Source organism: Pelodiscus sinensis, chromosome 32, assembly GCF_052426305.1.
Source record: "Pelodiscus sinensis isolate ZL-2025 chromosome 32, ASM5242630v1, whole genome shotgun sequence".
NCBI lineage: Eukaryota > Metazoa > Chordata > Testudines > Trionychidae > Pelodiscus > Pelodiscus sinensis.
The window spans coordinates 13,606,132-13,630,023 of record NC_143083.1 but is presented as its reverse complement, the minus strand read 5'-3'; the positions used below and the strand labels follow the sequence as shown (position 1 = coordinate 13,630,023).

General features: G+C 70.1%; 1 protein-coding gene across 4 annotated transcripts; it reads left to right on the top strand.

Moving 5' to 3' along the window:
- Window positions 1-741: 741 nt before the first annotated feature.
- On the top strand, window positions 742-23,664 carry FCHO1 (FCH and mu domain containing endocytic adaptor 1). 4 transcript variants are annotated; one of them, XM_089775010.1, is made up of 29 exons: window positions 742-855; window positions 5,551-5,621; window positions 8,187-8,257; window positions 9,864-9,955; window positions 10,056-10,133; window positions 10,311-10,452; window positions 10,731-10,883; window positions 11,023-11,127; window positions 11,531-11,629; window positions 11,864-11,960; window positions 12,331-12,375; window positions 12,516-12,588; window positions 12,752-12,773; window positions 13,452-13,510; window positions 14,234-14,411; window positions 14,942-14,966; window positions 15,536-15,592; window positions 15,928-15,979; window positions 16,172-16,263; window positions 16,488-16,994; window positions 17,294-17,394; window positions 18,289-18,394; window positions 18,499-18,610; window positions 19,744-19,899; window positions 19,986-20,118; window positions 21,353-21,552; window positions 22,475-22,539; window positions 22,850-23,014; window positions 23,257-23,664. In XM_089775010.1, exons 3-29 carry the CDS (start codon window positions 8,231-8,233, stop codon window positions 23,277-23,279), a joined length of 2,964 nt encoding a protein of 987 aa, XP_089631136.1. In that variant the 5' UTR covers window positions 742-855; window positions 5,551-5,621; window positions 8,187-8,230; the 3' UTR covers window positions 23,280-23,664. The 4 variants fall into 4 exon arrangements, with proteins under 4 accessions (XP_089631136.1, XP_089631135.1, XP_089631138.1 ...); XM_089775009.1 differs by having other exon boundaries at window positions 743-855; window positions 15,536-15,598; window positions 23,257-23,661; XM_089775011.1 differs by lacking the exon at window positions 742-855 and adding an exon at window positions 5,137-5,461 and having other exon boundaries at window positions 15,536-15,598; window positions 23,257-23,661.
- The last annotated feature ends 228 nt before the right edge of the window (window positions 23,665-23,892 follow it).

The following is a 23,892-nucleotide window of genomic DNA, read 5'->3' as shown; positions in this document are numbered from 1 at the left end:
ACGCACCAGCCGCAAAGCGTGACCACTGGCGGCGCAGAGAAAGGCCAGTCCGACCCGTGCTGCCCTCCTCTTGACTATCCTGCCAGGCCCGCAGCCTGAGGACACTAGACCCAGGGGCGGAGTTAGGGGTATTGGCTTCCAGGGCAGGTGGGCTGCCGCTGGGGATCCTGGCTGCGACGCATTCCAGGGTTAGGCGCTGCGGTTTTAAGGGGATTGATTTGCAGGGTGGGTGGCTTCCCCCCCCCCCGGGTTTAGGGGTATTAGCTTGAGGGGCTTAACACCCAGATCGTGGTGGATTAGAGGCTTAGGGGCATTAGAGGCTTAGGGGCATTAGAGGCTTAGGGGCATTAGAGGCCGATCCGGCTGCATGAGGGGTTTAGGGGCATTAAATCCACCATTGCACAGTGCTGCCCAGAGCCAGGTCTCAGGGTTTATTATTTATTCATTGTTTTTCCCCTGGGCCTGGCTGGCTCCTTTGCCCGCAGGCGGCAAGTCCCAGGCGGCCCCAGCCTCCAGCAGCCCCGCTCTTGGGGTGGGGGCTGCAAGGGGGGGGTCCCTCCAGGCTCCCCCCTCGCAACATACGCAGTCGGGGGGGGGGGAGGGAAAAAGGGGGCGCTGCCCCTTTAAAAGATGCAAATCTCCAGCCAAAAGCAACATCCCCGCCGGCTGGGCCAATCAGGAGCCGCGCCTGTTTCCTTTTGGAACCACCACCTGCCCGCCCGCCAATCCCGGCGGGGCCCCCGCGCCGGCCCCGCCCCCGCCCCCGCCCCTGCCCGGCTGGCTGGGGGGCGGGCAGGGGGGAGGCTGCGAGCCCGGGCGCTGGGGCGGGAGGCTCCGGCTCCGCTGGCCGCCGAGGTGAGTCCCTGCCCCGGGGGCCGCTTGCGCCATGGGGGGGGGTCTTTGTGCGCCCCACTGATCCCCCCCAGGGAGCCCCCCCCGGTTGCGCTTCCCTCCCCGCGTGGGGTCCCCCCTCTTCCTTGCCGCTTCCACCCCCCCTCCTGTCAGGCTGGGGGGGCAGGTGCTTGTCTGTCTTGGGAAGGGGGGGGCATTAATTCCGTGGGGCCACATCCCCCCCCCCGTTTGGCTGGTGTCCGTGGGCCCCAGGCCCGGGGGTGGGCAGATCCGCCTCGCAATCATCCCCCCCCCCCGCCTGAGACAATCCAGTTTGTCATTTGCAAAGGGGGGGGGGCGCTGGCCAGGTGTTGGGGAGGTGGGATGGGGGGGGGAGCGGGCAGGTGTTGGGGAGGCGGGATGGGGGGGGAGCGGGCAGGTGCACCCTTTGCTGGGAAGGCGCTTGGAATGGGTTTTGCAGAGTCCTCCGTGCGCTCCCCCCACCCCTCCTCCCGGACTCACTTCCTGCCCCCGCCGAGCCACCTGCCTGAAATCTCCCAGCCCCACAGGTGGGGGGCGGGCGTCCCTGCTCTCCGGTGAAGGTCACGGGATGGGGAGCCGGAGCCGTGCACCTGCCGTCTGCCCCTGGGGCCTTGGGGCTGCAGCGTGCGGGGTTAGGCCATGTGGGGTGAGCGGTCGCCCCTCCACCTGGCTCGGGCAGTGAGGATCCAGCAGGATTTTGCCTGGGGGGCAGTGCGAGGGGCGGGGGAGGGTAACCGTCTTCGCCAGCCCTTGTCTCCGTTGACACCTGAGCAACTGCGCGGCGGCAGCTTGAGGGGCGCGTGGGGGGGGCGGGTGCAGCCCCGAACGCGCCCGCTGGCTAAGCGCTCTTCAGAGGCGCCGGTTAGCTGTGCGGGGGCCCTGGCGTCAGCCCCACCCCTGGAAGCCCCCGCCGCACGACACCGCTGACGCGGGGCGCTGGGGGGATGTGGCTTGTGGGCGGCCTCTCAGCACCGTGCCGGGCTGGGCTGTTTGCCAGGGGGCTCGTGGGTGGCTGCATCGCTCCCCACGATGCAGGGCTGGGGTGTGTGTTGGGGGGGGGAAGGGGGTGCTGCGTTTGCCTTCTTGCATGTTTCATTCCTTGGGGTCGGCTTCTGCTCTGTCCTCTTGGTGCACGGGGACCCTTTGAGAGCCCGCAGTGTGTCTGGAGCCTGGGGCTGGTGCTTCACATGGGCGGGGCTGGCATCGCGCTCCCTGCCCTGCCCTGCTCCTCTCCCATCCTGGCTCGTGCCGGCTCTGGTGCAGGCCCCGGCAGGATTCGAACCTGCTGTCTTCAGCACAGACCAGAGTGAACCGAAGCGGGTAAAAGGCGGCAGCAGTAGTAGAGCGTTATCCTCCCGGCACCGGCCGCTAGAGGGCGACGTTGCTCACTCTGCAGGCCTGGCACCCTTGCTGTAGCCCTAGGCTGGCAGCGTGGTACCCGGTGGCGCCCAGACCCACCACGGCTGCTAACAGAGGGCTAGCTTGCCACCCCTTGCACCCTCCTCCCCTCCGCTGAGTTTCCAGGCCAGTTCTGAAGCCTCAAAGCGCCTCGTGTGGGTCTGTTGCTGGGCTGGGTTGAAAGCTTCGGGGGCCGCTTGCTCCCACCGCGCCGGAGGGCAGGCGAGGGGGGACCGGCTCAGTGCCGGGCGCGTTCTCCTATCGCAGCGTCTCCCTGGGCCCGGCTCCAGGCCAGGGCGGACCTGCCCTGCCGGCGCCTGAAGCTGCATGGGCGGGGCAGGGCCCTGCGCCGGTCGGGTTGATGCGCGTTTGCCGGGGGACTAGTTGCCCGGGGAGGTTTGGCAGCTGCTCCGGGAAGGGGGGAGACGCAGGCCTGGTTTCTGCTCCTTGCCTGCGGCTCGGCGGGAGGTGCTGGCAGCGCCGGGCGGCTGACACTGACGTGCGTTGTTTGTTGGTGCGTTGCTCGGCCTCGGCGCATCGCCTGGTTCCTGCCAAGCCTGGGGCCCCGTGGGCCCAGCCCTGCGCCTCTCCCTCCGGCATTCGGCTTCGCCTGGTGGCAGCCTGGCCTGGAGTGACCCCGGGGAGCACAGCGTCTGTTGCTAGCTGGGAGTGCAGAATTCCTTCTCCAGCTCCGCCGCCCCTCCTGGGCTGATCCTGGAGCCGGGGACCTCTCCCGGTGGCAGACGTGTTTGGCTGGAGTGCCTGGAAAATCCAAGGCGGGAGGAGGGGGCGCTCCTGTGCCTAGAGCAGGGGCTGAGGGATCGGGGGCGCTGGGGGTCGGGATTCCTGTGCCCTAGAGATCAGAGCATGTGGGGTGGGGGGAAGACTCCTGGATACCGTTCCAGGCCCGGAGCGAGTTCAGCCGTTACTTCACCTTAGCAGGGCCAAACGCAGCCCTGGCAGGAGTCTGGTGGCAGGAGGAGTGAGGCCTCTAGGAGCTGGGTGGCTTGGTGCCTCAGTTTCCCTCGCTGGGTGGTGAGGCCTAGGAAAGCTACAGGAGATCTGCGAGGGGCAGGTGCCTCTGGCCTTGCCTTGGCCGTGGGGGGGGGGGGTTGCTCCTCGGGCACCCGGGTAGCCAGCAGGGGGTCAGCGCCCTGGGGGGGGTGTGGCAGTTTGCAGTTCTGGCCCCAGGCCAGGGGGGAGTTCAGGAGCCTGGTGACACGGGTGAGAGCCTGGCCAGCTTCCCCGGGCCCAGCCTGCGGGCTTTGGACCCAGTGCCTGCTCGCTGGGTCCCTTTCTCACCCGGCTCCATGGCCCTGAGCGAGCTTGTGGCTTCTCGGTTCCGCTGGGGCCTGGGTGTGGGGTGCCGGGTGGGGGTACCTCTCGGTGCTGGGGGAAGGCGGGCACGAAAGGAGCCAGGGGATGTGTCCCTTCTTGGGTAAAACTCTGGGCCAGGCTGGCAAGCAATGTCTCCATTTGAGCAGGCCCCGGGGGGGAGAGGGGGAAGAGACCGAGGCACCCCCCCTCGGCTCTGTAAGACAGGATCCCCCTCTCTCTCCCAGGAGCACCCCCTCTGCCGCTGCCCGGAGGCATGGGGTGGGCATCCGGGGCAGAGGGACACTGGGGTGACACACAGGCTCTCGCAAGCCAGCTCCTCCAGACCCAGGTGCCCTGCAAGTTGCTGGACGCCTGCGGTGGGGCCAGGCCTGGGGTGAGCAGCATGCGGGGTGGGGGGCCTGCTGCCGAGAGGGGCAGGGAGGCAGCGGGTGACGGGGGGATGTTCCCAAGCGGAAGGCTGCTCCCTGCCCAGGCTTTTCCTGTTTAAATGCCAGCCCCGGGTGTTCCCTGGCCAGCTCGGGGGCCCTGTCCCAGGCCTGACGGCTCCCCGGGGCCCAGCGGGGCCAGGCTGCGCCCCGTTCCCAGTTTGCTCTGGGCGTTGCCGCCCTCGGAGGGTTAATTTTAGCGCTTGGGAAATGGAGCGATTGGCAGGGCGGGTGGGTGTTGTCCCAAGCCTCCCTCTGCGGCAGGTCGAACGGAGCCCCCCCCACCTTGCAGGGCTGGGCCCCCCCTCAGCGCTGACCCGCAGCCCCCTAGCACCCGCCATGGCTGCAGGGGGGTGGGCTGCATTTGCAGCCCTGCCATGCGGATCCTGGCAGCGGGTGGCACCTATCTCGGGGCACCCGTGTGGCCAGGGCTGCTGGGGCCTTTGGATTCGTCGGCTCCCTGCCGTGCGGCCCGTGTCTGCTGGCAGAGGTGGCGCCAGCGCTGTGAGGTGCCTGCTGCACCTCTGCAGCATTTGGGGGCTGGGGCCATCCCAGCCTGCCTGCCTGTTACCTGCATGAGGCGCGTTGCTGTGGGTGGTTCTGCAGCTGCCGCGTTCCGTCCCAGAGGTGGCTGCCTTTCACCGCCAAGCAGGGATCATGTTCGGCCTCAGCGCAACCAAGCGGGGGCGGCTGTAGAAATCCGAACCCGTTGGTTGGGGCAGCGCCCTCCAGGTAGGGGTGGGGAGCTGGCGATCCTGGCCACCCCGGAGGGCGGGGGGGGGGGGGGGGGGGGCTGCGCGGGAGCCAGGCACCATGGGACGTCAGGAAAGCGGGATGCTGGGGTTATCCCCTCTGCTTGGCTGTTGGATGCCAGCCCCGTGCTGTCATGAGCCCGCAGGGAGGCGGGATTGATCGATTTCCACTCTGGGTCCTTCCTCCCGGAGTGGACTCTGCCCCGCTCCTGTGTGGGTCGCCCTGGCCGGTGCCCGGCGCCGCGGCCGCGGGTAGGGTTAGGCGGGAGGCTGCTGTGGGGAGACAGGACTGGCAGCGCCCCCGGGTGCCTCACGGAGAGCGGATGGGGGGGGGGTGTGGCAGGCCGGGCGAGAACGTGACTAGGCCAGAGACAGCAGGGCCTAATGGGTAGAGCTTTGGTCCTGGGGACTCGAGAGCTCTGAGTTCTATTCCCAGCTCCGCTGGGTGACTCAGGCCAGTCACGGTCCCTTCGTGCCTCAGTTTCCTCTCATCATTCTCCTTTCCAACGTGCCCGGAGCCCCGTGGGCGGGAGGTGGCGTGTGCAGAGCGCCGGTTTGGGAAATGCCCCACGCTGACGGCTGCGCACTTGTGTCAGGCCTGTGCCCGCCAGGGCAGAGGAGGGGCTGTAGCACCAGGCTGGGCCAGCGGCACAGGGAGGGAGCTGGCCCTCACAGGTGCTGGTTCCACTCCCCCCGCCCCCCTCCCTGGGGCCCCTGCAGCGGAAGTAGCACTGTGCTGACTTCTGGTTTCTCTCTCTTGACAGGGCTGGGTCCCCTCGCCAGGAGGACAGAGCTGAGCATGAGCCAGCCGGGACCGGGCGCCCCTCAGTGCTGGGTGAGTCCGGTGGCCCTGGGGCGGGGGGGCCGTCTTGGTTGCAGATGGGGCCGGGGCTAGAACCCAGCGGTGGCTGCTGGTCCCCCAACCCCAGGCCCCGAGAGACGAGAAAAATCGAGCGCGCAAAGATTTCCCAGTTTCCTGTTTTTCACTCTTGCAGGGAGGGGGAGGGGCAGGTCGGGGAGCGGGTGAATGAGTTGGGGGGGGGCCGGGGCCAGTCCCCCCCGCCCAGCAGCGGTGCCATGCGGGGAGCCAGAGACTCCAGGAGCAGGTGACGCAGGGTCTGGTTAGAGGCCAGGCAGGTGCGTCCCCCTACCCCGCCGTGAGCGAGAGCACTAGGGGCCGAGGGGCTCCGCGAGCCTCCCCTTGTGTGTCCCAGGGACCCCTCTGAGCTGGGGACCGGCGGGGGCAGCCGGGATTCCTGGGGGCTGAGAAGGGAGTGGGCTCCCGCGGGAGCCCATGGGGAGGTGGGCGGCCACAGCTTGCCCACCATTCCAAGTCCCTCCGCCAGCCCTGCGGGAGGGATAACTGGTCCCGGGCTCCGCTGAGTACTGGGGACCAATGATGACTAAAAGGAGGGGTGCTGGTCACAGGTTCAAAACAAGGGAGCCAGCTGGGGACACCGAGCAGAGAACCCCGGCCAGCGCCCGCTGCTCCTCAACGCTGTGACTGGAGCCAGTGGACGCTGCCCAGAGGAACTCTGCCGGATACGTGCCACGAGGGAGGAACGGAAATAGGCCCCCCAGTCGCAGGGATCCCCTCGTCCAGGATCCCCCTCCTGGTGTTCTAGCCGGCGGCTGGCTACAGCCAGGAGGAGGCCGGCGAGGAGGTCCTGCGCCCTTGTGGGGCCGGATGGGGTGTGCGTAGATAAAGAGGGGAAGGGAAAAGTGCAGCCAGAACCTTAATTAGAGGTTCCGGAGGAGCCGGACTAGGCGCCGCTGGCGCATTCGAGGTAGGTGTGCGCCAGGGTTTCCCTCACGCCACACAAGGGGCAGGCGTCCGGGATGGGGGTGAACCGCGCCAAGTACACGCCCGTGCTCACGGCCCCATGGAGGAGCAGCCAGCTAGTGTCCCCGATGGGCTGCGGGATTAAGGCAGAATACACACGGGCACATCAGGGTCCCCCATCCTCAACGGGTCTTAGGTAGCCCTGCCCTTGGTATCGGGGCGGGGCACGAGGGGGGGATGCAGAGTATGGAGCACGAGCGTGTGCAGATGTTCTCTAGGCGCGGTTCGAAAGCCAGCCGGCTGGGGGTCCAGGGATGGGGAGGCTGGGGGGGCCCACGGAAGAGGGCCCAATAAGAAGGGACGGAGGGTTTGCGGGAAGGGAGGGGCAGGGCGTCCCCTCTCACAGGGCTCTGTAGGAGATCGAGAGTGGGCCGCGGCAAGGGGGGTAGGCGCAGGGGGGTTCGGAGGGTGGAGAGATCCACCCAGTCCCCCCTGTTGTAGTCTAGGAGGTCTCCGACCTTGGTGGTTTCTGCCAGGATCAGCCTCCGGCGCACCGCGGGAGACTCCGCCACCTGCTCGCACGAGGCTGGCGGAGAGGATGGGGAGCTAGACTCCTTGGTTCTCTTGCCGTTTCCGAGTCGTTCCGCAGCCTTGGGCAGCGCCCGCCTCTGTGCCTCAGTTTCCCCACGGGGAAACGCGCCCGGCGCGTGCGGGGGATGTGGGGAGCAGCTGCCTGCGGGGTGCGCCGACGGGGCGGGAGGAGGTGCCGGAGGAGCACGGCACAGCCTCGTTCATTATTCAGCTGCCTATCCGGTGTCAGCACCTGGTCGCGTTCCTCTCGCCTCTCCTCTGTGCCGGCTCGGGCCAGCCTGAGGGAACCATCCCTGTGTGGGGGGGGCCGGATCCAGGATCCAGAACCCCCTGGGTTTGGGGAAAGCCACCCAGGGGAGTGGGACGGGAGGGTGTTTGGTGCCAGGCCCGGTGTTGTCGGCCCTCGGCGGGTGTGAACAGCCTATGCCGGCACCGCCGCTCTCCTGGCTCCCGCGACTGTGGGATAGAAAGAGCAGCCTGTTTCCATGGTAACAGCCGCATGGATCTGCGAGCTGCTTCGTGTTTTAAAAGAAACGCGAGTCGCTCTGCCCCCCGGAGCACCGCCAGGCCACGAGGGCCTATCCCCGCTAGCCTGCGGGGACCGACGGGTGGCGGTCTGGGCCCCGCTTTGAGGAGGGGAAACTGAGGCACGGGGCTGCCCTGCCTCATGCAGGGAGTCGGTGGCAGAATATGAGAGGGAAACTCCGGTCTCGTGAGAGGCGCTGTGCCTTGAGAGGAAGGCTTCACATAGCAAATCGGCTCCCGGCTTCGGAGTGGGGAAACTGAGGCACCAGAAGCCTGAACAATTCCAGAGAACGGAGGCATCCCAGCTCCCTCCGTGTCCTCCTGGAGTTGGGGTTGGAACCCAGGTGTCCCAGCGCCCCTCTAGCAGCTCAGGAATGTTCCCACCCGGGGGGGTGATGTGTCCCCTCCCCGAGCGGAGCCCCCCTCCGTCCCACGGTGCCCCCCTGGGGCGTGGCAGGGAGCAGCCTGCCTCGGCCTCACCCCGTGTCTGTGTTTGTCCAGAGGCCGGCCACCTGAGCGGCGGGGGGTGTCGGCCCAGCTCCAAGATGTCCTGCTTTGCGGAGCATTTCTGGGTAAGTGTTCCCGATGGGCATGGAGAGGGCTCCGAGCTGGGCTCTTCCGTGTGCCCCCTGGTCGCTCCCCCAGCAATTGGGCTGTGCTGTGTAGCTCGCTGGGGCAGGGAGGGGCGTCTGCCCATCCAGAGTATGGCCTGGCCGCAGGGGGGCCGGGATGGGGGGCAGCCCCCCACTGCTGGGGGTGAGGCAGGCGTGGCTGCAGGCAGCTTGCATCGCTCTGGGTGGGCCTGGCCGGGTGCAAGCCCCCAGCCCCCGCCTGCTCCGAGGGCGCCCAGCTAAGCCCCCCCCCCCAAGACATTCACCCCCCCCATCCTCAAACCCGATCCAGCTCAGAAGCAGGAGGGCAAAGTGGTAGCTAGGCAACCCCATCACCCGTAGCAACGGGCCCCGGGTGCGGGTGCTCTGCCAGGCGGCTCCTGGTTCTTAAAGCGGCAGCGCCGCCTTTCCCCACCTGCACCTGGACTCTCCAGGGCGGGGGGAGGGGGGGCTGCCAGAGCCCTCGGGGCCACCCCTACCTGCAGCCCGGTGCAGAAAGACGGCCGGGTGGACGGTATCGGCTGGGGCTGGGCTGGGCACCCAGGCATCCGGCTTCCCATGCCCAGGGCTCTGCGCTGAGGCGCAGGCGGGTGCTGGGGGTTTGCCTGGGGGCTGCCAGGGTGAACCTGCCCCCCTGCCCACCCCTCTCCTCGCACGTGGGCCTGGTAGCCACGGCTGCCTCTCCCGCCAGTCACGTCCCTGCCCCGTGCCTCAGTTTCCCCATGGCTGCAACATGGGGCTGGTGAGGCTGGCTAACCCTCCTGCCTCTCGCCTCTGCCTGGCCTGCCGCACCCCCCACTTCCCGCCTGACACGGGCCGGGGTCCGATTTCCCTGCCCCACAGGCCTCCCCGGCAGCTGGGCACGGGGAAGGAACGGGCTGCCCCTGGGCACCCGGGAGCTCGCCCGCCAGGTGCCCACAGCCCCCCCATGTCCCAGTGGCATTGCCTGCCTCAGCGCATGGGCAGGAGCCCTCCGGGCGGTCTGTGCAGGGTTGGCACCATGTGCCCCTCAGCGCTTGGCACCGGGCTGGCGTCTCTCCCTGCACGGCACCGCTTGTTTACCCAGAGGCTGTGGCTGGCGCTGCCCCCCACATGGGGGGGGATAAGGGGGGTGCGAGTGAGCCTACTGCTGCAGCCGTGTGGCTGGAGTGTTTACGAGACGGGGAGGGATGAGTTAGTGCAGGGAGAGCGAGGGCTGGTGGAGATGGGGAGGCAGTGGGTGGTGGCTGGAGGGGACTTCCCGTGGGGTCCTGTCTGGCTGCTCCCTCCCCCCCATCCCGGCCCCCTCACCTGTGGCTTGCTCCCCCTGTCCCGGCCCCCCGGCCCGGCCTCCTGCCCTGCGACGGCTCCCCCCGTCCTGGCCCCCCACATCCTGGCCCCTGTCCTGCCAGCTGCCTGCCCCATCCCAGCCCCTGCCTTCTGCTGCCCCCCACATCCCGGCCCCTTGCCTTGCGGCTGCCCCCCAAAGCCCGCTGGCTCGTGCCCCGGGAGGGCTCCGCTCCGGGGGCAGGGCCTTGGCCCCGGGGCCACTCTGCCCCCTTGACGCTCCGCTCTGTGCCCCCCGCAGGGGGAGAGGAACCAGGGCTTCGAGGTGCTCTACCACAACATGAAGCACGGGCAGGTCTCCACCAAGGAGCTGGGCGACTTCGTCCGCGAGAGGTAGGGCCGGCGGGACGGCGCCTGGGCCCAGCCGGGCGTGGGGCAGGGTGGTGCCCCCTGCGCTGCCCGTCGGCTCCCCTCACCCCCTCTCTGCCTGCAGGGCCACGGTGGAGGAGACCTACGCCAAGTCCATGGCCAAGCTGGCCAAGATGGCTGCCGGCGGCACGCAGCAACTCGGGTGAGCCGGGGGGGGAGGTGGTGGGTGACCCCCCTCCCCAGCTGCATGTGGCTCCCCTGTATCTCCCGATGCCCCCTCCCCTCCCCCAGCCCTTCCAAGGAGGGTAGCCACTGGGGAGCCCCCCAGCCGCCTGGCCCTGGGTGGGGCTGGTCTCAGTGTCCGTCTCCCCCCCGGCAGGACCTTCGCGCCGCTCTGGGAGGTCTTCCGCGTGGCCTCCGACAAGCTGGCCCTCTGCCACCTGGAGCTGGTGCGGAAGCTGCAAGATCTGCTGAAGGAGATCGCCCGCTACGGCGAGGAGCAGGCCAAGGGGCACAAGAAGGTACCCGCCTGCGAGCCGGGGGCCCCCCTGAACCCCGCCCCCTGGCTGCCCCAGCACACACCAGGCCCTGCCCCCCACCCACTGCCCGGCAGCCCAAGCTGGACGTCCCCGAATGCCCAATTCCCTGCCCCCCACCCACTGCCCGGCAGCCCAAGCTGGACGTCCCCGAATGCCCAATTCCCTGCCCCCCACCCGGGGGTGCTCCTGGGAGGGGCGTTTGGGTGGCAAGGAAGCTCCCCCTGGTCCCCCCCATCTCCAGGCCCCTCTCTCGCCCCCAGTCCAAGGAGGAGGTGTCAGGGACCCTGGAGGCCATCCAGTTGCTGCATGGCGTGGCCCAGCTGGTGCCGAAGGCCAAGGAGAACTACCACGGCAAGTGCCAGGAGGCGGAACGCCTGCGCCGGGAGGGCAGCAGCCAGAAGGAGCTGGACAAGGTAGTGAGCGGGGCTGGGCGGGGCAGGAAGGGCTGTGGCCCGTCGCGGGGGGGCTGGCCTGGTGCGGTGCCCCGTTGCCGAGGGGGTTTGCCCCAAGGTCTGCTCATAGCCCCTCCCCCCCCAATCCTGTCCCGGCCAGGCCGAGCTGAAGGCGAAGAAGGCGGCTGAGGCCCTGCGCCGCGCGGTGGAGAAGTACAACGTGGCCCGGGCCGACTTCGAGCAGAAGATGCTGGACTCGGCCGTGGTAAGAGGAGCAGGGGGCCGGGCATTGGGGCATGTCGGGAGGCTGCGGGGTGAGGGGCAGCCCCCGGAGGGGGACTCTGGTTCGAGACTCATCCGGGGCAGCGTGGGGCAGTGCAGGCTGACCGGGCTGGGACGGCACCACCCCCGGGGGCCTGACGGGGCAGCGTGCCCTGTGAGCTGGAGAGAATCACATGCTGCCCGGCTGACTAACAGAGAGCCCACCACCGGCACCGTGTGCTCCTGCGGGTGGTGCACATCCCCACCTGCCTGGGTGCACAGAACAAAATGTAGTCCGCACGTGGCTGGAAAAGGTGAGAGGGAACATTGGCTGGGGGGGGGGCTTGAGGGAGACACCCCGGGAATGCTGGGGGCTCCACCCCCATGTAACACCCGCCCCCCCACAGCGGTTCCAGGAGCTGGAGGAGACCCACCTGCGGCACATGAAGGGGCTGGTCAGCTCCTACTCGCACTCGGTGGAGGACACGCACGTGCAGATCGGACAGGTGAGGGTCGGGCTCGCGGGCCTGGCTGCCCTCCGGGTGGGGGTGGTGCATGCCCTGGGGCCGGGGGCATTGGGGGAGCGAGGGGGCAGTGGGAAGGGGGGGTGCAGGTGAGGGCAGCTGTCACTCCCACAGTCTCATCCTGCTCTGAGTTGGTGCGGAGGGTGATGGGGCAGAGCGGGGGGCCAGGGCAGTCACGCGTGCGCAGCCTCAGCTCTGCTCCCCCCACACCCCCAGGTGCACGAGGAATTCAAGCAGAACGTGGAGAACATCGGCATTGAGACGCTGCTGCAGAGATTCACCGAGAGCAAGGGCACCGGGCGCGAGAGGCCGGGTGAGGGGCATGGGGAGGCAGGGCTTGGGGGCGGGGCTCGGGCTTGTGCACAGGGGGCGGGGTTCGTGCATGGGGGGGCGGGGCAGGGCAGGGCTGGTGCACGGTACAGGGTTCGTGCATGGGGGGGCGGGGCAGGGCAGGGCTGGTGCACGGTACAGGGTTCGTACACAGGGGGCGGGGTTCATGCGTGGTGTGGGGCTTGTGCATGGAGGGGCGGGGCTCCGGCTCGTGCACAGGGGGCGGGGCTTGTGCACAGGGGGCGGGGCTTTTTCTGGGTGCAGGGCTCGGGCTCATGCGTGGGGGGCGGGGCTCGTGCATGGGGGGCGGGGTGTCTCTGCTGAGCTGACCCAGCCTTGCTCTGCCTTTGCAGGGGCGCTGGATTTCACCGAGTGCAGCATGGCCCCAGCTCAGGAAGGCAAGTACGTCTCTGCAGCCGGCTGCCGGTGGGGGCCGGGGCCCTGCCATCGCCCCAGGGCAGAGCTGGAGGGGCTGGCGGGGGGGGGGGGGGGCTGGCCAGGAAGAGGGGCTGGAGCTCACCTGCCCTGTCCTCCGCAGGGCCCAAGAGGAGCCGCAGCAAAGCCTTCCGCATCCCCGGGCTGAGCCGGAGAGACCGAGAGCGAGATGCTGGGTGAGCCCCCCCCGCCCCGTCCATCCATCCATGCCCCCCACCCCCGCCTGTCCTCCCCCCACCCCATCCTCCCACCCCCTCCGTCCACGCCCCCCGCCGTCTGAGCTCCCCTCCGGGCAGGTCCAGGGGGTGACTGACTCTCTCTCTCTTCCCCCCACCTCAGGGAGTCCCCAGATGCTGATGTGGTGAGTAGCTGCCAGCGGGGGGCGGGGAGGGGAGGGGAGGGGTCTCTGGCCTGGTTCCTCCTTTTGCTGGTGCCTGCCGGTGATGCTGCCGGGCTCGCCGGGGCTCAGCGGCTCTCGCTGATGGGGGGCTGGGCACCGTCCACCTGGGGCAACTTTGGGGAATGGGGGGCAGGGCAGAGACTCGCTGCTCGGGTGAGGCTGCCTCGCGCTGCCCGACCCCACGCTCCAGGGGTTCTGTGGCGCCGGGATTGCATGTTCCCCCCGCAGCCTCCGCCAGCTCCCCTGGGCTCTGCCTGGCCACCCCCCCCCCCACCCGCAGCCTCCGCCAGCTCCCCTGGGCTCTGCCGGTGTCCCCCCCCACCACCCGCAGCCTCCGCCAGCTCCCCCCACTCTGCCGGTGCCCCCCCCCCGCAGCCTCCGCCAGCTCCCCCCACTCTGCCGGTGCCCCCCCCCCCCCCGCAGCCTCCGCCAGCTCCCCCCACTCTGCCGGTGCCCCCCCCCCCGCAGCCTCCGCCAGCTCCCCCCACTCTGCCGGTGCCCCCTCCCCTGCTGTCCCCCTCGCTAGCAGACCTGGCAGGTGTCCCGACTTGAATGGGTGCTGGAGGGAGGGTCCCTCCACGGCAGGGTGGGGCACGTGGCCTCTCTGACCCCCCCCCCCCCCGTTTTTCCCCCCCGTAGACTTGCCCAGACGTGGACGAGGAGGGGTTCACTGTCCGGCCCGACATCAACCAGAGCAGTATCCTTGGGGCAGGGGGCCAGGGGCCGGGCTGGGCTGGATCTGGGGGCAGGGTCAGCCAGGGCTTTAACCTCCTCAGCTTCTTGGGGGGGGAGAGGGAGGGGGAGGGGAGGTATTGGCCTGGAGTAGCTCAACCTCCGGCCCCCTGCCTGGCGGTGCCCAGGGCCGTGGGGCTGTGTCCGGGGGGCAGAGGTGCCAGGCGTCCAGCCCCCCTGCTTGGCCGTGCTGATGTACCAGGGCAGCAGCTCAGTCTCCAGACCCCTGGTGCCACGGAAGCCAGGCCATGCTCATCCCCGGCCCTGGAACACGGCAGGGCCTGGGCTAAGCTGGGAGATGTAGGCCCAGGTTGGGGGGCACCTCTCCCCACAGACCCCCCCTGCGGGGCGTGGCATGAGGGACCCAGCTGGGATCAGGGCTGGTCGGGCAGGAGACAGGCCCGGCCTCACAGCGCGCACGTGTGGGTGCGTGCACGTGTGGGTGCGTGCACGTGTGTGTGCACGTACGCACCGGACCAGGGGTGGGGAGGAGTTGGGGAGGGAGCTAGGAACAGAACTGGGGTCTCTGGGGGCCCAGGCAGGCTGGTGACTCGGGGCTGGGTGCGGGAGCCGGCCGGGGCCAGGCAGGGAGCTGGGATGGGGCGACCCCTAGTGGGCGTCTGTGGGAAGGGCAGGCCGGGGCCCAGCCCCGCTGCTGGCTGGTGTCTTTCCCTTGACGGCGGCTCCGGCTCGGGCGGGCCCCGCGGCTGCTCGTCCAGCGACTCAGACTACGAGGACGAGGACGAGCCCCGCAAGTTCTACGTGCACATCAAGCCCCTGCAGTCGTGCGAGGCCGGGGGCGGCCAGGCCGGCGTGGAGCAGCTCAAGGCGACGGTGGGGAACCTGCCCCTGCCCCCCAGCACCGGGGTGAGCGGTGAGGGCATGAGCCGGGGAAGTGGGGAGCCCCTGCTGTGCAGTGGCAGGGGGCAGGGGCCGAGAGGGGGCAGAGGTGATGGGGCTGGGGGGAGTGGATGGGAGGGGAAGGGGTCGGCTGTGTTGGGGGAGGGGGGCTGTGGGGCTGGCAGGGGAAGGGGTTGGCTGTGTTGGGGGAGGGGGGCTGTGGGGCTGGCAGGGGAAGGGGTCGGCTGTGTTGGGGGAGGGGGGCTGTGGGGCTGGAAGGGGTCGGCTGTGCTGGGGGAGGGGGGCTGTGGGGCTGGCAGGGGAAGGGGTCGGCTGTGTTGGGGGAGGGCTGGTTGAGGGGCTGGCAGGGGAAGGGGTCGGCTGTGTTGGGGGAGGGGGGCTGTGGGGCTGGCAGGGGAAGGGGTCAGCTGTGTTGGGGGGGGCTGTGGGGCTGGCAGGGGAAGGGGTCGGCTGTGGGGTTCGGGGCTGTGCTGGGGGAGGGAGGCTGGGGGCTGCTGACTGCCCCGGTGGTGACCCCTCCCCTTGTCCCCTCGCAGGGCACGGTGAAGAGGCAAATGTGCAGTAAGTGCTGTTCCCCCCGCCCCCCGCCCCCCAAGCAGGGGTCTCCTGGGGCCGGGGGTGGGCTCTAGAGAGGTCACATCCCGGTGGGGCGGGGGGAGATGGTTGTGGGTGCGATGGGCCGCATGGCAGGTTCCTGCCCAGCAGGGGGCGCTCACTGGGGTGCAGGGTCTCCTCCCCACACGGGGGGGGGGGGGGCGCGGGCGGGCTCCACACAGGCTGCCTGTGCCCCCCTCCTGCAGCTGGGGAGACGGGGGCCAAGTCTGTCCCGGCAGCGCCCCGGGGGCCGGCTCTCCCCTCTGGGCCGTTCTGATCTGCCCTTTGCCCAGGGCTGAATTAGTTTCGAGGGGACCCAGGCCAGGTCTCCCTCTTAGCATCAGGGGCCCCGGAAATCCAGGGGCCTCCCCTCCTCGAAGACCCCCTAGAACCTCAACACTGCTTAGCCCCTGGTGGAGTTGCTGGTCTCTGGGGGCAGGTGCACAGACTCCTCAGCAGGGGGCGCTATTGCTCACTCTGTGGGGGTGGTTTCAGGCCGGATCCCCAGTGACACTCTCGCTCTGGCTATTCCCTAGGGCACTTATCGGTAGGGACGACTGGCGCAGCGGACGTGGACTCTGACGTGGCCCCAGGTACAGGTGAGGCGAGGAGGGAAATGTGCCAGGCCCCAGTCTAGCACGCTGGAGTCACCGAACGGTTCTTCTCAAAGGCTTGGCAGTGGCATGGCTCATGTTGGTCTCAAGGAGGCCATCAGTAGGGTTCAGAGTTAACACGCGTGCAAGGGGCCTGGGGCTGCCCCCCACCTCTGCTCTGTTGGCTCAGCCTCTCTGCAGGCTCAGGCTGGCAGCCCCAGGGCACCGACAGGGGCTGTGGCCAGGCACAGGGAGATGGTTGGGAAAGCAGGGCGGGAGCTCTGTGCCCTGCCCGTAGGCTGGCACCCGGCTGAAATCCGTCTCCTCTCCCGCAGGGGACGAGCCCAGGAAGCTGCAAGTGTCCCACTCTGCCGCGTGGACTCCCAGGTACCGGGGTCCCTTGGGCGCGGGTGGCAGGGGCTCTTGGGGAGGGAGGGACGAGGTGCCCGTTCTCCGGAGCGGCTCCCGGCACCAGGCCATCAGCCTCCCTGCACTGGACCCTCACGGGGCGCAATGGGGCCCCAGTTCTGGGGTCAAGGGTCACTGTGCCAACCTCTCCCCGCTTTGGTCCGTCCCCAGGTGCCCAGGGAAGCCCCGGCTGGACGTGGCCCCTTCCGCAGCCCTGTTCGGGCCCCCGCTGGAGTCGGCCTTCGACGCGGAGGATTTCCCAGGTACGCGCCCTGCTCCGAGGGAGCCTGGCAGGCCTGCCTCCCAGGAGGGGAAACTGAGGCACGGCGGGGAAGGGACCCGTGAGGGGAGAGCTGGGAAGAGGAGCAGGGTTCCTGGGCTCTGGTTTCAGCTTGGGGCGAGGGCTCCCCCTGCTGATGTGGGGGGCCGGGGAGGGGGAGCGCTGCACCGGCAGCCCCCTGATGGGAAGGTCACCCTGTCTCCACAGCCTCCCGAGCCTGCGGCCTGGCCTCCAGCCCGTCCCCCTTCTCCTCCTCGTCCCCCGAGAACGTGGAAGACTCGGGGCTGGACTCCCCCTCGCACCCCGCCATGGGCCCCTCCCCGGACTCCAGACCCTGGACGCCCCAGAGCCCCCTCACCAGACGGCCCGCCAAGGGCTCCCCCAGGCTCCCGGAGGAGCCGAGCGCCTGGCTGCCCCAGCCCGCCAGCCCCGCGGCGTGGCCCCCGGGCACCCCCAGCTTTGCCGCCTTCGGCTGCGAGGACTCGGAGGAGGGGGCGGCCCACGAGTCCCGCTGCGCCAGCGCCCCGGCCCCTTCGCCCGGCCCCTCCACGGTCGCGGACCCGACCGTGCGGCCCTGCAAGAATGGGGCCTGCCCCCCCTCCGACGCCTCGCCCTCTCCAGTGCCCTCCGGCTGCAGGGAGCCCTCCCCGTGGGCTCCCCGGGGGCCCAGCCCCAAGCTGGCAGACTCCAGCTCTCCGGCGGTTCCTGTCCCAGGTGAGTATGGCCGGGGGGAGGGGGGGGGTTGGCAGGATCTGCCGCTGGGCTTCCTTCTTCTCGGGGTCCCGGGGGGGGCTGTGAGAAGTGGGGACCTTCCCCCCGATGGTTCTGCACCCCTTGATCCCACCCCCTGCAGGCCGGGACTCTGCTGATGCTGGCCAATCAGCACCCTGGGTGGGGAGGAAACAGCTGTTGAGGGGCTGGCCTGGTCTCCCCCCGCCACGAGCCGGGCACTGCGCTCGCACTTCTGCCCCTGCTCCCTGGGCTGTCGTCTCACCCGCCTTGTGCTTCCGCAGAGCCTCCCGCAGCGTGCACCCCGCCCCCCGCTGCCCCCAAGGTGGCCCCCCCGCGCCGCTCCAGGACGAAGAGATCCTCCGCCGGCAGCCGCAGCGACCTGGTGGGTGGTGCCGCCTGGGGGTGGGGGGGGGCGGGGCGGGGGGACTTCAGCCAGCGTGAGCTCTGTGTCCCATCCCGGGGCGTCTCTCTGCCCAGCGCCCCCCTGTGGCAGGTGGGGAAACTGAGGCACAGAGCGGGTCGGTCACCTCTGCCCAGCGCCCCCCTGTGGCAGGTGGGGAAACTGAGGCACAGAGCGGGTCGGTCACCTCTGCCCAGCGCCCCCCTGTGGCAGGTGGGGAAACTGAGGCACAGAGCGGGTCGGTCACTTGTCCTGCAGGGAGGCTGGCAGCCGAGCTCTGCGGGGAGAGGGTGTGTCTGAGCCCCTGGCGGGGGCTGCGGAGCCATTGGAGCTGGACCGAAGTGCGGGGGGGGGGGGGGGGCGGCTGAAGAATGGTTCAGCTTTTCAAAGAGGCAGAGTCAGGCGACAGACTCCCCCCTCCCCCCTGCTGTGGGTCTTGGGGGTCTCCAGGGAGGCTGATCCCCACCCCTCGCTGAGACCCCAGGGCAGCGCTCGGGACAGATGCCGCTCCCAGGCGGGGGCCTCTGCACGGCCCCTTTGGGGTGGCTGGTTTTTGCTGCTTGGCGTGGGGCTTTCCTGGGGGGTGGGGAGGTGGAATGATTAGCACCGGGGCTGGTGCGCACGGGGCCAGGAGGGAAGTGAAGTTTACTGGTAAGTGGGAGACGGGGGGACCCTGAATGGCTGGGTTTTGGTTCCAGCTCGGTCCTCACCCGCTCGGTGCCTCGGTTTCCCCAACCCTACCATGGGGCTAGCCCTCCTGATGCCATTGGCACAGCGCTGTGGGATCCTTGGATTCTCCGCTGGGGCCTCGCCCCGCTGCAGGGGGTCCGGTCCGGCCTCGCCCCGGGGGGTGACGCTCGGCCCTTTGTTTTCCAGTATCATTCCCTCAGCCCCTCTCCCCTGTGGAGCTACGGCCCTTCGCACTCGGCTCCCGCCAGCCTGGGCGAGCGCGGCTTCTTCTTGGCTTCGCAGCCGGGGCTCGGTATGTACCATGGGGGGGGGGGGGGTGACTGGCCCTGAGCACCGGGGGAGGGGAGGGGGGCGGGGGAACTTTGGGCGGGGTTTGATCGGTGGCTGCCCCCCCAGGGCTCTCCCGAGGCCCCAGCCCCGTGGTGCTGGGATCCCAGGACGCGCTTCCGGTGGCGACGGCCTTCACCGAGTACATCCACGCCTACTTCAAGGGCCGGGACCCCGACAGGTAAGGGGGGCGGCGGCCTGATGGGCAGCGGGGCTTTCGGCTTGGCCCAGGCTCTGGGGCCCAGCGGAGGGCTACCTGTCTGCCCCCAAACCTCCGGGGCTGCTGGGGCGCGGCTCTTCCTCCGTCCCCATGGGCACGAGGGGGCAGATCTCCCCACGTCTGCCCCTCTCCCCCGGCCGAGCTGAACCGCGGTACCCGGCTCAGGCTCCGTTCTCTGGTCTCCCCCTCCGTAGCCAGCTGCCCCCCCCCGTCACTCGTACTACCCAGGTGGGATGGTCCCTGCGCACGGAAAAATTCCAAGACGCCGGCTCCTCCCCGTCCCCTCCCCCTAGCCACGCAGCTGGCAGGCTGGCTGAAGTCGGGACCTTTCCTGGGTTCCCTGACCATCAGGAAAGCCAGCCGGGGGCCGCACCGAAGCAAAAACCCAGACACAACCACCCCCCCCCCCAGTGACCCGGCGTCAATGCGGGGGGAGGGGGTGCTCCCCTCGTCCCCCTCAAACTCCAGCGCCGCCTCCTTTCTATGGGGGGACCCCCACGCCTGGCGGGCCGGAGCAAGGCAGTCGGGGCCGGATCCCCGCGGGCCGTAGGTCCCCCACCCGGATCTGGGAAAAGGAAATCGGCGGCAGGCCAGGGGAAATCGGGAACCGGCGACGCGCAGGCCACGGCCAAGGGGAACTTTCCAACGACGCCTCCCTCGTGACCCAGCCCCGTGCGTCTTTGGAGCCAGCGGGGCCGAGTCCCTGGGGATCTTCCGCGTCCGCCCGGCGCCCCGGAGCCCATGCCCCTTCCTGCGGCCTTCGGCCTGACCCCCCGGCCGGGAGGGACTCGCGGGCCCGTCTCCTGCCCTGGCCTGGGGGAGCCCAACGTCTTGTCCTGGGATGTTCCAGGCGGGCGCAGGCCCCTCCGGCGGGAGGCTGGGATCTGGCGCTTGGACCTGCCATCCCCAGAGAATTGTGGGAACGGGGCAGGGAGATGGGCCACCCAGCCACCCCCGTGCCCCAGGGCATGGTGAGATCTGGGTCCTCCTCCTTCCCACAATCCCCCGGGTGGCTGGAAGCCAAGCTGGTGGGAGGGCTGGACTCCCCGCGGGTGCAGGGGGCTGGGCTCTCGGTAACGCCCGGCTCTCCCCAGCTGTCTGGTGAAGATCACGGGCGAGCTCACCATGTCCTTCCCCGCCGGCATCGTCCGCGTCTTCAGCGGGAGCCCGGCCCCGCCCGTCCTCAACTTCCGCCTGCTGCACACGGCGCCCATCGAGCAGTTCCAGCCCAGCCCCGAGCTGCTGTACAGGTACCGGGGGGGCCGGGCGGGGGGCTTGGCGGGGACCCCCAGGGCGTGTCCCGGCCTGCCTGACCCGCCCCCTCCTCGCCCCACAGCGACCCCTCCCAGAGCGACCCCAGCGCCAAGGATTTCTGGCTGAACATGGCGGCGCTGACCGGGCACCTGCAGAAACAGGCGGAGCTGGCCCCGGCCGCCTCCTACTACAACGTGGCCCTGCTCAAGTACCAGGTGAGGCGCCGGCGGGGACGGGACGCCCCTCACTGCCCCTGGGGCCAGGACCCTGGGCTCTGGGAGGGGGGTGGAGCCAGGACCCTGGGCTCTGAGGGGCAGGGGGTGGAGCCAGGACACTGGGCTCTGAGGGGCAGGGGGTGGAGCCAGGACCCCTGGGCTCTGAGGGGCAGGGGTGGAGCCAGGACCCCTGGGCTCTGAGGGGGGGGTGGAGCCAGGACCCTGGGCTCTGAGGGGCAGGGGGTGGAGCCAGGACCCTGGGCTCTGGGAGGGGGTGGAGCCAGGACACTGGGCTCTGAGGGGCAGGGGGTGGAGCCAGGACCCCTGGGCTCTGAGGGGCAGGGGTGGAGCCAGGACCCCTGGGCTCTGAGGGGGGGGTGGAGCCAGGACCCTGGGCTCTGAGGGGCAGGGGGTGGAGCTAGGACCCTGGGCTCTGAGGGGCAGGGGGTGGAGCTAGGACCCTGGGCTCTGAGGGGCAGGGGTGGAGCCAGGACCCCTGGGCTCTGAGGGGGGGGTGGAGCCAGGACCCTGGGCTCTGAGGGGCAGGGGGTGGAGCTAGGACCCTGGGCTCTGAGGGGCAGGGGGTGGAGCCAGGACCCCTGGGCTCTGAGGGGCAGGGGTGGAGCCAGGACCCCTGGGCTCTGAGGGGGGGGTGGAGCCAGGACCCTGGGCTCTGAGGGGCAGGGGGTGGAGCTAGGACCCTGGGCTCTGAGGGGCAGGGGGTGGAGCCAGGACCCCTGGGCTCTGAGGGGCAGGGGTGGAGCCAGGACCCCTGGGCTCTGGGACGGGGGGGGGGGGGGGTGGAGCCAGGACCCTGGGCTCTGAGGGGGAGGGGGGTGGAGCCAGGACCCCTGGACTCTGAGGGGCAGGGGTGGAGCCAGGACTCTGGGCTCTGAGGGGCAGGGGGTGGAGCCAGGACCCCTGGGCTCTGGGACCGGGGGGGTGGAGCCAGGACCCCTGGGCTCTGGGACGGGGGGGGGGTGGAGCCAGGACTCTGGGCTCTGAGGGGCAGCGGGTGGAGCCAGGACCCCTGGGCTCTGGGAGGGGGTGGAGCCAGGACCCCTGGGCTCTGGGAGGGGGTGGAGCTAGGACTCTGGGCTCTGCACAGGGCTCTGGGAGGGGCTGGGGTGTGCGGGTCCCCTGGGTTCTGCCCTTGGCTCTGGTGGGAGGGGAACCCGTTCCAAGCCCCCCCCGCCCCTCAGTGCCCCTGTAGCCACTCTCTGCTCCCCGGCAGTGCTCCAGGCTGGGTCCGGGCTCGGCCCCCCTGCAGCTGGCCGTGCGCTGGGACTGCGCGGCGGGCGCCACCCAGGTGCGCGTGGAGTACGCCTACAACGCCGGCGCCATGGCCGCGCCCCGGCCCCTCTCCAACGTCCAGGTGCTGCTGCCGGTGGAGGAGCCGGTGGCCAACGTGCGGTTGCAGCCTGCGGCCAGCTGGTGAGAGCCGGGCAGGGGTTGCTGCAGGGCCTCAGGCTGGGGGGATGCTTGGGGGTCACGGGTGCCCCAGCACCTCCTGGGATGTGGCAAAAGCAGACGAGGACTGCACTGGGGGAGGGTGCTGGGGACCATGTGGGGCACTGGCAGAGAGAGCTGGGGGGGCAGGGAGAGAGAGACGGGATTTGGGGAGGGCGGGGAGAGGGACTGAGGGCAGGGCACTGGGCGACAGGGGGCAGGAGTCTGGGGACCTGGGGGGGCGGGGAGAGAGGGATGGGGGGCAGGGCCCTGGGGGAGGGTGGGCAGGAGGCTGGGGACCTGGGGGGGGGGCGGGGAGAGAGGGATGGGGGCAGGGCCCTGGGGGTCATGGGGCCGGAGGCTGGGGACCTGGGGGGGGGACAGGGAGAGAGGGACGGGGACAGGGCCCTGGGGGTCATGGGGCAGGAGGCTGAGGACTTGGGGGGCAGGGAGAGAGGGACGGGGACAGGGCCCTGGGGGTCATGGTGCAGGAGGCTGGGGACCTGGGGGGGCGGGGAGAGAGGGACGGGGACAGGGCCCTGAGGGTCATGGTGCAGGAGGCTGGGGACAGGGGGCAGGGCCATGGGGGTCATGGTGCAGGAGGCTGGGGACCTGCGGGGGTGGGGAGAGAGGGACGGGGGGCAGGGCCCTGGGGGAGGGTGGGCAGGAGGCTGGGGACCTGGGGGGGGGGGGGACAGGGAGAGAGGGACGGGGGGCAGGGCCCTGGGGGTCATGGGGCAGGAGGCTGGGGACAGGGGGCAGGGCCCTGGGGGTCATGGTGCAGGAGGCTGGGGACCTGCGGGGGTGGGGAGAGAGGGACGGGGGGCAGGGCCCTGGGGGGCAGAGGTGATCCAGGGCAGGGCTGGTGCCGTTCATGTCCCCAGCCCCTGCCTCTCTGGCCCTGCAGGAACCTGGAGGAGAAGCGTCTGTTGTGGCGGCTGCTGGACGTGCCCGGGGCCCCGGATGGTGGCGGTGAGAGCTGCGGGACCCCTGGGGGCCATGGCGGGAGCTGAGCCCCCCCCCTTGCAGGGCTGTGTGTGAGGCCCACGGGCCATACAGCTAATGGGAAGGCTGCGGGGGGGCTGAGAATGCGGCCTGGCGCCTCCTGCTGGCCACGCCCCGGCATTGCTGGCTGGGTGGAAGGGGCTGGTGGCGCTTAGCAGCCCCCTCCCCCCCCAGCGTGGGGCAGCCCCCGTCTCCCGGCTCGGTGCGGGGGAGCCTGTTCTTCCCAGGGGTGGGCAGGGAGATCCTGAGCCCCGTGTGTCTCTGCCTCGCTCCCTAGGCTGCGGCCACCTCTCCGCCAGCTGGGAGCCCCTGTACGGCCCCAGCAAGCCCAGCCCGGTGGCGGCCCAGTTCACCGGCGAGGGCAGCACCCTGTCGGGCGTGGAGGTGGAGCTGGCGGGCGGCGGGTACCGCATGTCGCTGGTGAAGAAGCGATTCGCCACAGGTAACTGCAGCAGCTGGGCATGCGGGGGCGTGGCCTGTCACCCTGCCTCAGTTTCCCCTCGGGCACTCTTTCCATTGGCAGGCTGCGGCTTGATCTGGGGTGGGGTTGATGACAAACTGGAATAACGAAGGCGTCCCGGCAAGGGGAGGGGAGGAGTCTGCTTGGCAGGGGGTCCATCCCTGGGTGCTGGGGGTGGGCGTTTCTCCTCCCCTCCAGCCTCTCTTAGCCTTGTTTCTTCCTAGGCATTTATCTGGCTGGTTCCTGATGGGCCGGGCTTGCCCACCACGTGCGTTCCTTGTTTGAAAGCCTCGGCTCGCTGGCCCAGGGCCTTTCTCTGCTGTGGGATGGTTACACACTGGAACAAAGTCGGTGCTGGAGCGCGGGGGACCGGCCCCTGACGTGAGACCCGGGAAGCGACGCTGCTGTGCCCAGGCTGGGGGTCTCGACTCCTGGACAAGCTGAGCAGCTCAAAATTGCACTGGACAGAGAATAGCCCTGCTCTTTGTTGGCCTAACCCCTCCCCCCCCCCCCCCCCCCCCGCTGGGGTCTCTGCTGTAGCCAGGTCGCCCCCTGCTGATGGGACGGACCGTTCCACTCTCCCAGCTGCTGTACAGAGCGGGGGGGGGGGGGGGGTCACCCTTTTAATAAACACTTTATTTTCTAATAAAACGCCCCCTGGGCTGCCGCTGCCCTTCTCGATCAGCTGCGCCCGGCTCCACGGGGCAGGGCCATGCCCCTCTCGCTCCAGGCCCGGGTGCTGCCAGCCAGCGCGCAGCCCCCGGGGGCGGAGGTGTGGCAGGAGGGGGCTGGCCCAGGTCAAGCCTGGTGGCTTCCCAGCCCCTTGGGGACCCCCTGCTTGCTGGGAACAAAGGGGGGGG